General features: G+C 40.2%; 1 protein-coding gene across 1 annotated transcript; it reads left to right on the forward strand.

The window, feature by feature from the left end:
• Positions 1–11,478: 11,478 nt before the first annotated feature.
• Positions 11,479–12,117, forward strand: LOC125384206 (putative uncharacterized protein DDB_G0290521). The gene has a single exon (XM_048402731.1). The coding sequence runs from the start codon at positions 11,479–11,481 to the stop codon at positions 12,115–12,117; it is 639 nt and encodes a 212-aa protein (XP_048258688.1).
• The last annotated feature ends 3,760 nt before the right edge of the window (positions 12,118–15,877 follow it).

Consider the following 15,877-nt stretch of genomic DNA (forward strand, 5'->3'; position numbering starts at 1 on the left):
CCCGACTTTGATAGCCCAGATAACGGCGGCGGTACTCGCCTCGACGGCTTCGACCAAGAAAGATTCGACTACGTCGGAGGTCCATCGACCATCGACCAGTACCCCAGTTCCTTCATCTACGCCTACACAATCGACGTCGACGATGGATTGTGACGACAGCCCTCCTAGGCCTCCCAAAGACATTGAGTTGTTTGCTTGGCTATCTAACTTTCTGCCTGAGTTATCAAATGATGCCGACAAACCGACGCGTGCTGGCTTTAAGGTCGGTGATACGCCACAGTCTCCCTCTCTAGAAGTCGTTCCCGTTCACGGGACAACAGGTCAAGGGCCTCGTCGAGAGACAGTAAACGACACGAGGACATTCGTTGCCTTCGTGGACGTTGTGAGTTCGTTTCGGACGATAACTACGATTGGGATCGTAGTACTTCTACAGTTAAAGATCGTAGCCCTCGCCCCCACGGGGACGTGCAACGCTCTGGAAGGGAGTTTTTTTTAGATCAGCGTCGTAGAGCTGATGACCAATCGACACGCTCGTCTCACTTTCCTATCGACCCGACTTTGATAGCCCAGATAACGGCGGCGGTACTCGCCTCGACGGCTTCGACCAAGAAAGATTCGACTACGTCGGAGGTCCATCGACCATCGACCAGTACCCCAGTTCCTTCATCTACGCCTACACAATCGACGTCGACGATGGATTGTGACGACAGCCCTCCTAGGCCTCCCAAAGACATTGAGTTGTTTGCTTGGCTATCTAACTTTCTGCCTGAGTTATCAAATGATGCCGACAAACCGACGCGTGCTGGCTTTAAGGTCGGTGATACGCCACAGTCTCTTCAGTTTTCACCTCCCGATGTCTTCAGAGCCATGGCTCACGATATGGACCAGAACTTTGCCTCTGCTCTACCGGGACAGAGTTTCAACAAGCCGCCTGGTCAATCTAGTTACCCGATCTATGGCATGCCGTTTTCGTCACCCATGAGTAGGGACTTGGATTGGGGGCTACTCTTCAAGACACCAGCGCCCTCCAAGATTCTAGTAGAAGACAGGCATTTGGAATCCATGGACACTGCTGTTCGTCACCAGCTACAACCACTTGCTATGCTGTCGACAGCGATCGAGGCCCTCTCAGTGTACTTTGAGGAGAAAGACCCCCTCGACGAGGACGAAAAGACGGTGCCATCAATCCTCACCTGTATGCAACGGTGGATCTCGGACGTCCTCGCCCAGTCCCGATACATATCGGGCCAGATTACTACGGCACGTCGTCATGGTTACATCGCCTGCACTGACCTACCTGATCGTCATGGCAGGACACTCTTACGGGCCCCCAGGGATGTGAAATCTCCGCGGAAACGCGGAAAATCGCGTTTTTTAAAACAGTAGTCCTCGGCAAAAATCATCTTCCGCGTAAAAAATTAATAAAATTTAAAAAAAACCACTCCGAAAAATATGATCGAAAACCGGACAATTGGCGCGGATTGTCCTGTTTTCGATCAGAGCTTTCACCAGCATAGGTTTTCGGACATCATACGTTTTCTGTCACGAATACTTGCACTATAACGTGGGGTGTGGCGTCACACAGAAATTGTAAATACTCAGAGTCAGCTGATGGCTTGTTTTTAAGATAAAGTTGTCTTTTAGCCTGTAAGTGAATGAGATGTTTTACAGTTGTTCATGTGATTAGCGAGAAAAATGTTTCTTCAGCGTCCAAAACCCCATGTCATGGGGATATATGTTGTATTAATGTCTTATGTTTGCAATGGAGTTTTGTTTTTTTCATCAAAAGGTAAGAACAAGGTACGTTTTTTTCAGAAACATTGGGAAAGGGTCAGACATTGCACGCTTGTGACAGTTGTCCTTGTGTCTGGGGGATGGGGGTTGAAGTTTATGGCAGTATTGCTCCCAGACCTGGCGGGTGGCCAGGTGCGCGAAAGCTATGCCCAATTTTTTAAAAGTACTGTTTTAACTTCGAAATTTTACTGCATCTGCCATCTTGTTTATTTGACTTATTGACTTTGGCCATTGACTTATTACATTTCTTGGTGTGAATGTTGTCCAAACTGCATGAAATTGCTTAAAATGCAATCAAATGTTTTAAATAAAATTTTCTGGGGGGGGGGGCATGCCCCCAGACCCCACTAGACCTTTCCTCCTTTTTCGGGAAAACCTGCTCACATCCCTGGGCCCCGTGGTCATCGCAACAGTTGTTTGACGGTCGTACCAACACCGTTCTGGACAAGTACTCCAGGGAAGCCGAGCGTGACATCATCATTTCGGCTTCACACAACATGTCCAGGCGGCCACCGGTTTCGAACGCCCCACGACGCCGTTATAGAAACGAGAATGTGCAACAGGCCTTTCGTAGGGACACACCTCGACAGCCGTCCCACGAGAGAGATGCGGACAGAAAAGGTCCCCAGGTCTCCTTTTCCAAGTATCTGGGGGGGGCCAGAGCCAGCGGGGGCAGAAGTGAGGATCCTTAGACATGGGCGTACGCGCCCGTATCATCCCGGGGGCCAAGAATGTGATAGTCGACGCCCTGTCGTGACCATCGAGGCCGTCTCCCAAGGAGTGGATGATCCACCCGACAGTTTTTCATCTGCTGACAGATCGACTCTGGTTGCCTCAAGTAGATCTCTTCGCAGGTTCCAATAAAAACTGTTGGTGAATGTACGCATTCTTATGGTTTTTTGTTGCATGCAGTACTTCGGCTGTTTTATTATGGTTATTCGGTGTATGCATTATTTAGTTACCTTGTATACTGCGAGTTGCTCCGTAACTAAATTATGCGCCGACTACACTTCGATCGCAGTTCAACTGACGTGTTCAGTTGTCTTGTCGCATCGATAATTAGTTGTGTGTCGAAGGGCATTAATCAAGCTGTTTTAGTTACCTTGTATACTGCGAGTTGCATTAACCATGCTATTTTTCGTTACCTTGGATACGACAAGTCGTTCTGTAACTACATTATAAGCCGACCACACTTCGATCGCAATTCAACTGACATGTGCAGTTGTCCTGTCGCATCGATACTTACTTGTGGGTCGAAGAGCATTAATCATGCTGTTTTAGTTACCTTGTATACTGCGAGTTGCTCTGTAACTAAACTATACATCGACCACTTCGATCGCAGTTCAACTGACGCGTGCAGTTGTCCTGTCACATCGATAATTAGTTGTGTGTCGATGAGCATTAACCATGCTGTGCGTTCGTGATAAACAATTTGTCTCGTCCGTGCATCTGGTCGAATGTTCTATTGTCACTACAGGGGTGAGGAACTTGGTCCATTCAACGTGAAAGAGGTCACTTCCTGATTACTTTCCCGGCCCTCCTTCCAGTGTTCCGTCGAATTCTACCCAATTGTACGACTGAAAACAGACTAAAACATGGGTTTTTCAGATTAAAAACAATGTTTTATTGGTCTGTTTTCAGTCGTACGTTCCCACCCAGCCATCCCCACTGGGAAGTAATCCAGTCCAGTCCTGCTTGATGGCTTATTTTTCGAGATTTGTGGCATGTCATAGGGAGGTGCGTGCGCAACCGGACGGAAACAAGTTTATTGTTTACATTCCAGCTTCTGGCTTCCTTTTAACTTGCGACTAGAGGTATGAGATACCCAATTGTACGACTGAAAACAGACCAATAAAACATCGTTTTTAATCTGAAAAACCCATATTTGTAATAGCATCTTTCTAGAAATTAAGATTAGTGAACATCCATAACCTACCTGGCACAGCTGATTATGATATATATCATGGGCGGATACAGCTTTTTTGAAAAGGGGGGTGCACAATTAAGATTTATTTATTGTCTTTGGTGGTAATTTATACAGAATTAAAGATTTTTTTCGAAATAAAAAGGGGGGGTGTGCACCCCGCACCCCCACTCTGTATCCTCCCATGTGTGTATATATCTGTGATGATCTTTCGCCCAAAGGCGGCTGATTATGTATATATATCTGTGATGATCTGTCGCCCAAAGATCTGCTGATTATGATATGTGTATATATCTGTGATGATCTGTCGCCCAATGATCTGCTGATTATGATATGTATAAATATCTGTGATGATCTGTCGCTCAAAGGTGGCTGATTATGATATGTAGATATATCTGTGATGATCTGTCGCCCAATGGCCTGCTGATTATGATATGTATATATATCTGTGATGATCTGTCACACAATGATCTGCTGATTATGATATGTATATATATCTGTGATGATCTGTCACACAATGGTCTGCTGATTATGATATGTATATATATCTGTGATGATCTGTCACCCAATGGTCTGCTGATTATGATATGTATATATATCTGGGATGATCTGTCACCAAATGGTCTGCTGATTATGATATGTATATATCTGTGACGATCTGTTGCCCAAAGATCTGCTGATTATGTCATGTATATATATATCTGTGATGATCTGTCACCCAATGGTCTGATGATTATGATATGTATATATATCTGTGACGATCTGTCGCCCAATGGTCTGCTGATTATGATATGTATATATATCTGTGACAATCTGTCACCCAATGGTCTGCTGATTATGTCATGTATATATATATCTGTGATGATCTGTCACCCAATGGTCTGATGATTATGATATGTATATATATCTGTGATGATCTGTCACCCAATGGTCTGATGATTATGATATGTATATATATCTGTGACGATCTGTCACCCAATGGTCTACTGATTATGATGTGTATATATATCTGTGATGATCTGTCGCCCAAAGGTCTGCTGATTATGTCATGTATATATATCTGTGATGATCTGTCGCCCAAAGGTCTGCTGATTATGATATGTAGATATATCTATGATGATCTGTTGCCCAAAGATCTGCTGATTATGTCATGTATATATATATCTGTGATGATCTGTCACCCAATGGTCTGCTGATTATGATATGTATATATATCTGGGATGATCTGTCACCAAATGGTCTGCTGATTATGATATGTATATATATATCTGTGATGATCTGTCACCCAATGGTCTGCTGATTATGATATGTATATATATCTGTGATGATCTGTCACCCAATGGTCTGCTGATTATGATATGTATATATATCTGTGATGATCTGTCACCCAATGGTCTGCTGATTATGTCATGTATATATATATCTGTGATGATCTGTCACCCAATGGTCTGATGATTATGATATGTAGATATATCTGTGATGATCTGTTGCCCAAAGATCTGATGATTATGATATGTATATATATCTGTGATGATCTGTCACCCAATGGTCTGCTGATTATGATATGTATATATATATCTGGGATGATCTGTCACCAAATGGTCCGCTGATTATGATATGTGTATATATATCTGTGATGATCTGTTGCCCAAAGTAGGCTGATTATGATATGTAGATATATCTGTGATGATCTGTCGCCCAAAGGTCTCCTGATTATGATATGTATATATATCTGTGATGATCTGTCACCCAATGGTCTACTGATTATGTCATGTATATATATCTTTGATGATCTGTTGCTCAAAGGTCTTCTGATTATGATATGTATATATATCTGTGATGATCTGTTGCCCAATGGTCTTCTGATTATGATATGTATATATATCTGTGATGTTCTTTTGCCCAAAGTAGGCTGATTATGATATGTATATATATCTGTGATGATCTGTTGCCCAATGGTCTGCTGATTATGATATGTATATATATTTGTGATGTTCTGTTGCCCAAAGGTCTGCTGATTATGATATGTATATATATCTGTGATGATCTGTCACACAATGGTCTGCTGATTATGATATGTATATATATCTGTGATGATCTGTCACCCAATGGTCTGCTGATTATGATATGTATATATATCTGTGATGATCTGTCGCCCAAAGGTCTGCTGATTATGATATGTAGATATATCTATGATGATCTGTTGCCCAAAGATCTGCTGATTATGATATGTATATATAGCTATGATGATCTGTCACCCAAGTAGGCTGATTATCATATGTTTATATATCTATGATGATCTGTCGCCCAAAGGTCTGCTGATTATGATATGTATATATATCTGTGATGATCTGTCACCCAATGGTCTGATGATTATGATATGTATATATATCTGTGACGATCTGTCACCCAATGGTCTGCTGATTATGATATGTATATATATCTGTGATGATCTGTCACCCAAAGGTCTGCTGATTATGATATGTATATATATATCTGTGATGATCTGTCACCAAATGGTCTGCTGATTATGATATGTATATATATCTGTGATGATATGTAGATATATCTGTGATGATCTGTCGCCCAAAGGTCTCCTGATTATGATATGTATATATATCTGTGATGATCTGTCACCCAATGGTCTGCTGATTATGATATGTATATATATCTGTGATGATCTGTCACCCAATGGTCTGCTGATTATGTCATGTATATATATATCTGTGATGATCTGTCACCCAAAGATCTGATGATTATGATATGTATATATATCTGTGATGATCTGTCACCCAATGGTCTGCTGATTATGATATGTATATATATATCTGGGATGATCTGTCACCAAATGGTCCGCTGATTATGATATGTGTATATATATCTGTGATGATCTGTTGCCCAAAGTAGGCTGATTATGATATGTAGATATATCTGTGATGATCTGTCGCCCAAAGGTCTCCTGATTATGATATGTATATATATCTGTGACGATCTGTCACCCAATGGTCTGCTGATTATGATATGTATATATATCTGTGATGATCTGTCACCCAAGTAGGCTGATTATCATATGTTTATATATCTATGATGATCTGTCGCCCAAAGGTCTGCTGATTATGATATGTATATATATCTGTGATGATCTGTCACCCAAGTAGGCTGATTATCATATGTTTATATATCTATGATGATCTGTCGCCCAAAGGTCTGCTGATTATGATATGTATATATATCTGTGATGATCTGTCACCCAATGGTCTGATGATTATGATATGTATATATATCTGTGACGATCTGTCACCCAATGGTCTGCTGATTATGATATGTATATATATCTGTGATGATCTGTCACCCAAAGGTCTGCTGATTATGATATGTATATATATCTATCTGTGATGATCTGTCACCAAATGGTCTGCTGATTATGATATGTATATATATCTGTGATGATATGTAGATATATCTGTGATGATCTGTCGCCCAAAGGTCTCCTGATTATGATATGTATATATATCTGTGATGATCTGTCACCCAATGGTCTGCTGATTATGTCATGTATATATATCTTTGATGATCTGTTGCTCAAAGGTCTTCTGATTATGATATGTATATATATCTGTGATGATCTGTTGCCCAATGGTCTTCTGATTATGATATGTATATATATCTGTGATGTTCTTTTGCCCAAAGTAGGCTGATTATGATATGTATATATATCTGTGATGATCTGTTGCCCAATGGTCTGCTGATTATGATATGTATATATATTTGTGATGTTCTGTTGCCCAAAGGTCTGCTGATTATGATATGTATATATAGCTGTGATGATCTGTCACCCAAGTAGGCTGATTATCAGATGTTTATATATCTATGATGATCTGTCGCCCAAAGGCCTGCTGATTATGATATGTATATATATCTGTGATGATCTGTCGCCCAAAGGTCTGCTGATTATGATATGTATATATATCTGTGATGATCTGTCACCCAATGGTCTGCTGATTATGATATGTATATATATCTGTGATGATCTGTCGCCCAAAGGTCTGCTGATTATGATATGTATATATATTTGTGATGTTCTGTTGCCCAAAGGTCTGCTGATTATGATATGTATATATCTGTGATGTTCTGTTGCCCAAAGTAGGCTGATTATGTCATGTATATATATCTGTGATGATCTGTCGCCCAAAGGTCTGCTGATTATGATATGTATATATATCTGTGATGATCTGTTGCCCAAAGGTCTGCTGATTATGATATGTATATATATCTGTGATGATCTGTCACCCAACGGTCTGCTGATTATGATATGTATATATATCTGTGATGATCTGTCGCCCAAAGGTCTGCTGATTATGATATGTATATATATCTGTGATGATCTGTCGCCCAAAGGTCTGCTGATTATGATATGTAGATATATCTATGATGATCTGTTGCCCAAAGATCTGCTGATTATGATATGTATATATAGCTATGATGATCTGTCACCCAAGTAGGCTGATTATCAGATGTTTATATATCTATGATGATCTGTCGCCCAAAGGTCTGCTGATTATGATATGTATATATATCTGTGATGATCTGTCACCCAATGGTCTGATGATTATGATATGTATATATATCTGTGATGATATGTAGATATATCTGTGATGATCTGTCGCCCAAAGGTCTCCTGATTATGATATGTATATATATCTGTGATGATCTGTTGCTCAAAGGTCTGCTGATTATCATATGTTTATATATCTATGATGATCTGTCGCCCAAAGGTCTGCTGATTATGATATGTATATATATCTGTGATGATCTGTCACCCAATGGTCTGCTGATTATGCCATGTATATATATCTTTGATGATCTGTCGCCCAAAGGTCTGCTGATTATGATATGTATATATATCTTTGATGATCTGTTGCCCAAAGTAGGCTGATTATGATATGTATATATATATCTGTGATGATCTGTCACCTTATGGTCTGCTGATTATGATATGTATGTATATCTGTGATGATCTGTCACCCAATGGTCTGCTGATTATGATATGTATATATATCTGTGATGATCTGTCACCCAATGGTCTGCTGATTATGTCATGTATATATATATCTGTGATGATCTGTCACCCAAAGATCTGATGATTATGATATGTATATATATCTGTGATGATCTGTCACCCAATGGTCTGCTGATTATGATATGTATATATATATCTGGGATGATCTGTCACCAAATGGTCCGCTGATTATGATATGTGTATATATATCTGTGATGATCTGTTGCCCAAAGTAGGCTGATTATGATATGTAGATATATCTGTGATGATCTGTCGCCCAAAGGTCTCCTGATTATGATATGTATATATATCTGTGACGATCTGTCACCCAATGGTCTGCTGATTATGATATGTATATATATCTGTGATGATCTGTCACCCAAGTAGGCTGATTATCATATGTTTATATATCTATGATGATCTGTCGCCCAAAGGTCTGCTGATTATGATATGTATATATATCTGTGATGATCTGTCACCCAAGTAGGCTGATTATCATATGTTTATATATCTATGATGATCTGTCGCCCAAAGGTCTGCTGATTATGATATGTATATATATCTGTGATGATCTGTCACCCAATGGTCTGATGATTATGATATGTATATATATCTGTGACGATCTGTCACCCAATGGTCTGCTGATTATGATATGTATATATATCTGTGATGATCTGTCACCCAAAGGTCTGCTGATTATGATATGTATATATATATCTGTGATGATCTGTCACCAAATGGTCTGCTGATTATGATATGTATATATATCTGTGATGATATGTAGATATATCTGTGATGATCTGTTGCCCAATGGTCTGCTGATTATGATATGTATATATATTTGTGATGTTCTGTTGCCCAAAGGTCTGCTGATTATGATATGTATATATAGCTGTGATGATCTGTCACCCAAGTAGGCTGATTATCAGATGTTTATATATCTATGATGATCTGTCGCCCAAAGGCCTGCTGATCATGATATGTATATATATCTGTGATGATCTGTCGCCCAAAGGTCTGCTGATTATGATATGTATATATATCTGTGATGATCTGTCACCCAATGGTCTGCTGATTATGATATGTATATATATCTGTGATGATCTGTCGCCCAAAGGTCTGCTGATTATGATATGTATATATATTTGTGATGTTCTGTTGCCCAAAGGTCTGCTGATTATGATATGTATATATCTGTGATGTTCTGTTGCCCAAAGTAGGCTGATTATGTCATGTATATATATCTGTGATGATCTGTCGCCCAAAGGTCTGCTGATTATGATATGTATATATATCTGTGATGATCTGTTGCCCAAAGGTCTGCTGATTATGATATGTATATATATCTGTGATGATCTGTCACCCAACGGTCTGCTGATTATGATATGTATATATATCTGTGATGATCTGTCGCCCAAAGGTCTGCTGATTATGATATGTATATATATCTGTGATGATCTGTCGCCCAAAGGTCTGCTGATTATGATATGTAGATATATCTATGATGATCTGTTGCCCAAAGATCTGCTGATTATGATATGTATATATAGCTATGATGATCTGTCACCCAAGTAGGCTGATTATCAGATGTTTATATATCTATGATGATCTGTCGCCCAAAGGTCTGCTGATTATGATATGTATATATATCTGTGATGATCTGTCACCCAATGGTCTGATGATTATGATATGTATATATATCTGTGATGATATGTAGATATATCTGTGATGATCTGTCGCCCAAAGGTCTCCTGATTATGATATGTATATATATCTGTGATGATCTGTTGCTCAAAGGTCTGCTGATTATCATATGTTTATATATCTATGATGATCTGTCGCCCAAAGGTCTGCTGATTATGATATGTATATATATCTGTGATGATCTGTCACCCAATGGTCTGCTGATTATGCCATGTATATATATCTTTGATGATCTGTCGCCCAAAGGTCTGCTGATTATGATATGTATATATATCTTTGATGATCTGTTGCCCAAAGTAGGCTGATTATGATATGTATATATATATCTGTGATGATCTGTCACCTTATGGTCTGCTGATTATGATATGTATGTATATCTGTGATGATCTGTCGCCCAAAGGTCTGCTGATTATGATATGTATATATATACAGTGATTGCTGGCTATTGCGCTCTTCGATAAAGCGCTACTTCGGTTACTACTCATGGTAATGCATGGCTCCCAAAATTTATGTACACTTTTAATACTGAGAGTTTTACACAGACATGATTGTATTGTTGTTCGTTGTTCATTTGCACATGACGCTTCTCATTGCATAATCAACCGTTTACCGCTGAATGGAGTTCTAATAATCTGTTTGGAAACATCCGCGGAAAGTCCCGGAAATATGATTGTTCTACTAGTTAACTCTTCACACTATACATCCTTTGATCTTAGAAGCGCATGCATGTAATAAAAGAGAACCACAAGCGAAGTTCATATTCTTAATTAGTGGGCAATCTAATTTGAGGCAACACTGTCAACTCACATGTAGTTGCTGTCACAACATGGCAATCACTCCTTTTGATTTGGATCAAGTAACGGTATCAAACCAATTAATCTGGCTTGACATATGTTACTGTATATAAAGTGAAATTATCAGATCAAGGGCCGTTGTCCCCACACGGTCATTCTTCGTTCGCTCGTCTCAGTGAACACACGCCATTGCCATCTCAGTCATGACATCCACAGACAGGATCATCAACAAGTCCCTTCCCAGGGAACTTGTGGGAGTGATACTCCCTCTTCTATCATATAGGGTAGCGAACTACTCTCTCAATGCCGATCTGTCGGCCGGCACAAAGGTGATTACTATCACCTTTGATGCAAACCAGCCCAAACTCCCACGTTCCAGGAGAGATCCCGCTCACTTTCCTCCCCAACGGATTACCCGGGCTCCAGAGGCAGACATGGCTCAGTCACATGACCCCTCCTACCCTCAGCCAAGCCAAGCCCAAGCAAATGACTCTCAGAGACACGTGAATATAAACATTCAATCTGAACCCGTTTCCACCATGCTAGACCAGTCTATGGACCCCTCCCCCTCCAGCCCCATTTCCCCCCTCCCTCCAACCCCCTCCTCAACCTCCACCCCATCTGCCGCTCCCACCCAGGAGAAAAAACGTAAAAGAATAAACACCCCCACCCACCCTCCCCTCTCCGACCATGCTACCCAGACTAAAGCTACACCTATTCCTAATACCCCCTGTTTAGACCAAACTACTCAGACTCTGATAATTGAAACTCCCACCCCCCCCCCCCCCCTCACCCCAAGCCACCATCATAGATGCCCACACTTCTCCTATCAAGGCCACTAACCTGTCAACTACCCCAACCCAAACTGACCCCTTTCAAAAAACTTTCTTAATCTGAACCTCAACTAACATCTGATCTCACACAGCATGCCGACCAAATTCTCTCATCTCACTATCTATTACCAACCCCACTAACCCTTGAATCCTCTGGCATCAAAATTTACAAATCTACCCAAGAACGTGCTAAATTCACCATCATTCAATACCTTAATCAAGAACGTTTTGAACACGAAATTTCAACAATCCAAGATCTAAATTCTTTCCTTATTGACATCCAAGAACAGGGCATTCAATTAACCCCTCAATTTATCTCTAACACCACGGCTCACTTCACTAAAAAGTCTTATCACCCGCTCTCACTAAACGACTACAAACTCACTAAATTTCTCCTCAGTGGCTCCCTTGCCGACATTCCCTAAAACTAACGTGCCCCTCCGCCTTGCCACCTTTGTCTCCTTAAAACCACTAACTACAGTCATAATCACAGCTTAAATGTTTAGAATCTCCCAAATAAATCAGTCAGTCTTAAAATGTAAACAATACCTCTCATTCGGATCGGGATCGAAATTCTTCTCCGACGTCCGCGCGGTCAAACTCAATAAGCCAGCCTATACAATCCCATATTCATTTAACCACACTACTAAGCCATTCAATCAATGTGAGTTTGCGCGACACAACAACCACGTCCCACCGTACTCCCCCCTTCCCCCCCAGCGCATCTAGACTTACACTAGGCTTTCTCCCTTTTTCTTTGTTTTCTAAATCCCATATAAATTAACAGCAGCTTAACTGCTTTCATTGTCCCACTATGCTATACATTAGTTAGGGTAGTTATAAGATTAGGATAACTCTATCTCCCTTCTCTCCCCACTGTTTTAGGTTATTCCCCTTCCTTTACAGTTTTTTGGGAATGGTGATTATGTTTATTATTCCATTATTTATTGTTTCTTCCCCACCGGCTGAAGCGGTCGTTAAATCTCCAATACTACTACTACTCAAGGGCCTCTCTTCCAGCCAAGGGAAGCTACCAATTAAACACAACCTAAAACTCCAAACAAACTAAGAACCTCTCATCCCCCAAAATAGAAGGACTAAATATATTTCAGTGGAACGCCAACGGATTCGTCTCCCACAGCGGGGAATTAAAAGCTAAATTCAAAAGAGACAAAGGTCCACACATAGTCTGTATACAGGAAACTAAATTCTCCACTAGATCTAAATTCACCCTACCAAACTATAACTCAATAAGAACTGACCGAGCCAAAACAAACCCGGGTAGAGCCGGAGGCAGCCTAATCATACACGTCAGGGAAGACTTAAACGACAAAGAACTAAAAATATACACACCAAACCTAGAAGCAAACGGTATCCAAATAACAAGTAACAACCAAAAAATTAATATTATAAATATATTCCACTGGGTAGAAAAACAGGTCAAACCTGAGGATTTGAACACCCTCCTCCAAATAGGCAATAAATCTACAATCTTCCTAGGAGACTTTAATGCCCACCACCCTACCTGGGGTATAGAAGATAAAATAGATAAACACGGAAAACTCATGTCAGAATGGATAGAACAAAATGACCTAATACTACTAAATAACAACCAACCTACTAGATACGACAAAATATACCACAAAATGTCGGCTATCGACTTAACCATATGCACCCCAGATTTAGCCCAAAGTATTCAATGGGAAGTACACGGAGTGCCACTAGGTAGTGACCACTTCCCCATAAATATAACTATAGGAGACATAAACATCCCAACACCAACCAAAAACCAGGAACCTAAATTCTACTACAACAAAGCCGACTGGGACAAATTTCAGGAAATTTGCAACCAGGCTAACCTAGCTGACCTAGAAAGTAACGACCCCGAAATCTACTGTAAAAACCTAACTGTCTATATAAGAAACGCAGCTAAAAACTCCATTCCTTTCAAAACAACCAACATAGGCAAACCCTCGGTTCCTTGGTGGAACGAGGAGATAGAACAAACTAGACGTAAACGCAAATCCGCACTCAATAAAGCCAAACATGACTTCAAACACCTGAAAATAGCACACAAACTAAATCACAAAGTACAAAGCTTAGTTAAAACAGCTAAAACTAGAGACTGGAATTTTTTTTGCGAAGAACTTAACCAACATACAGACACCAAAACAGTTTTGCGCAAAATCCACGCCATTAGGGGCATTAAACGTCTTAGAAAAACCTCCCAACATAAACAATTCAACAAACCCCACTCAAAAAGCTAATAACCTAGCAAATCACTTCTCGTCCGTCAGTAGCAACAGCAACTTCAACCAAAAATTCCAGGAACAACTAAAATCAGTAACCAAATTTACCAAAGAGCCAAAAGATATTAACCTAGAAATTAATCTCCATTTCACAATGGAAGAACTACTCCACGTCCTACAAAATAGGAAAAAGGGCACAGCCCCAGTCTTAGACCTTCCTTCATACCAGATAATTAAACAACTACCACCCAAACTACTCCAAACTCTTCTAAAACTCTGTAACCTCATATATCTAAATGGACAGGTTCCATCACTTTGGAAACAAGCCCTGGTCATACCAATCCCAAAACCTGATAAACCGGCTGACCAAGCTAATTCATACAGACCAATCTCCCTAACTTCTAACTTATGCAAAATAATGGAATCAATGGAAAAAACAGGCTACAACACTGCTTAGAACAAAACAACATAATAAATCCAGACGCTCAACCTTAGATAACCTCGCCCGACTAGAGCAGGACATTAAAACAGGCCAAATTAACAAACAATATACTACAGGCATCTTTCTAGACTTCTCCAAAGCATTCGACATGGTTTGGCATAACGGGCTAATACAAAAACTACAAAAAAATAGGTTTTAAAGGTAAATAATTTAACTACATCCAAAGTTTCCTAACAAACCGCAAAATCACCGTGGGCATAGACCAAACGCTATCGGACCAATGTCCCCTAGAAAATGGCACTCCCCAGGGCAGCATCCTAAGCCCCACACTCTTGAATATTATGATTAACGATCTATATCGAGTGACTATCCCCCAAAACAAACACATCAAAATTTGCGGATGATGGAGCCCTCTGGATCTGCACTTAAAGCATTAAGATGGCCCAAAACTTACGACAAAAATCTCTAAATAAAATTAACTCAACTTGGCACCTCCTCCACCTCACTCCAGGCCTTAACAGGAGAAATGCCACTCAACTACTTAGGGAACAACTTACCCTAAACTTCTGGGCCGCGTCCCAATCAAACTCTCTAATCGAAAGCTTAATAAAAAACAATATTAGCCCAAGAAACCAAGCCCTAGCCCGGAAACATCCACTACTTACTCCAATTTCCCAAAGAATAACCAATTACCTAAATGAACACAAAATAAATAATCTTAAACAAAACAATAAATCATCCAATATCTTCACTCCAAAACTTAAAATACCAAAAATAGACACAACACTAGCCGAAACACTAAATAAACAGACCGATCCTAACATCGCTAAAACCACCACACTAGCATACATACACAAAAATTGGCCAAATTGCTGTCACATATATACACAGATGGATCCTCAGATCCGATCTCAAAACACACAGGTTTCAGAGTCCACATCGCACAACCAACCAAAACAATCAAGCTTACCGACTCCCAAACAACCATTCCATATTCATGGCCGAACTCATGGGCATGGCCTCAGCACTACACAATCAGCAATCTAAAAAACACCAAAAAATACTCATCCTAACCGAC

This window comes from Haliotis rufescens, unplaced genomic scaffold (genome assembly GCF_023055435.1).
Source record: "Haliotis rufescens isolate VD_foot unplaced genomic scaffold, xgHalRufe1.0.p SCAF_29, whole genome shotgun sequence".
Lineage (NCBI taxonomy): Eukaryota > Metazoa > Mollusca > Gastropoda > Lepetellida > Haliotidae > Haliotis > Haliotis rufescens.

Coding starts and splice junctions, on each gene's coding strand:
- LOC125384206 (XM_048402731.1), top strand. CDS start 11,479: ATGACATCCACAGACAGGATCATCAACAAGTCCCTTCCCAGGGAACTT.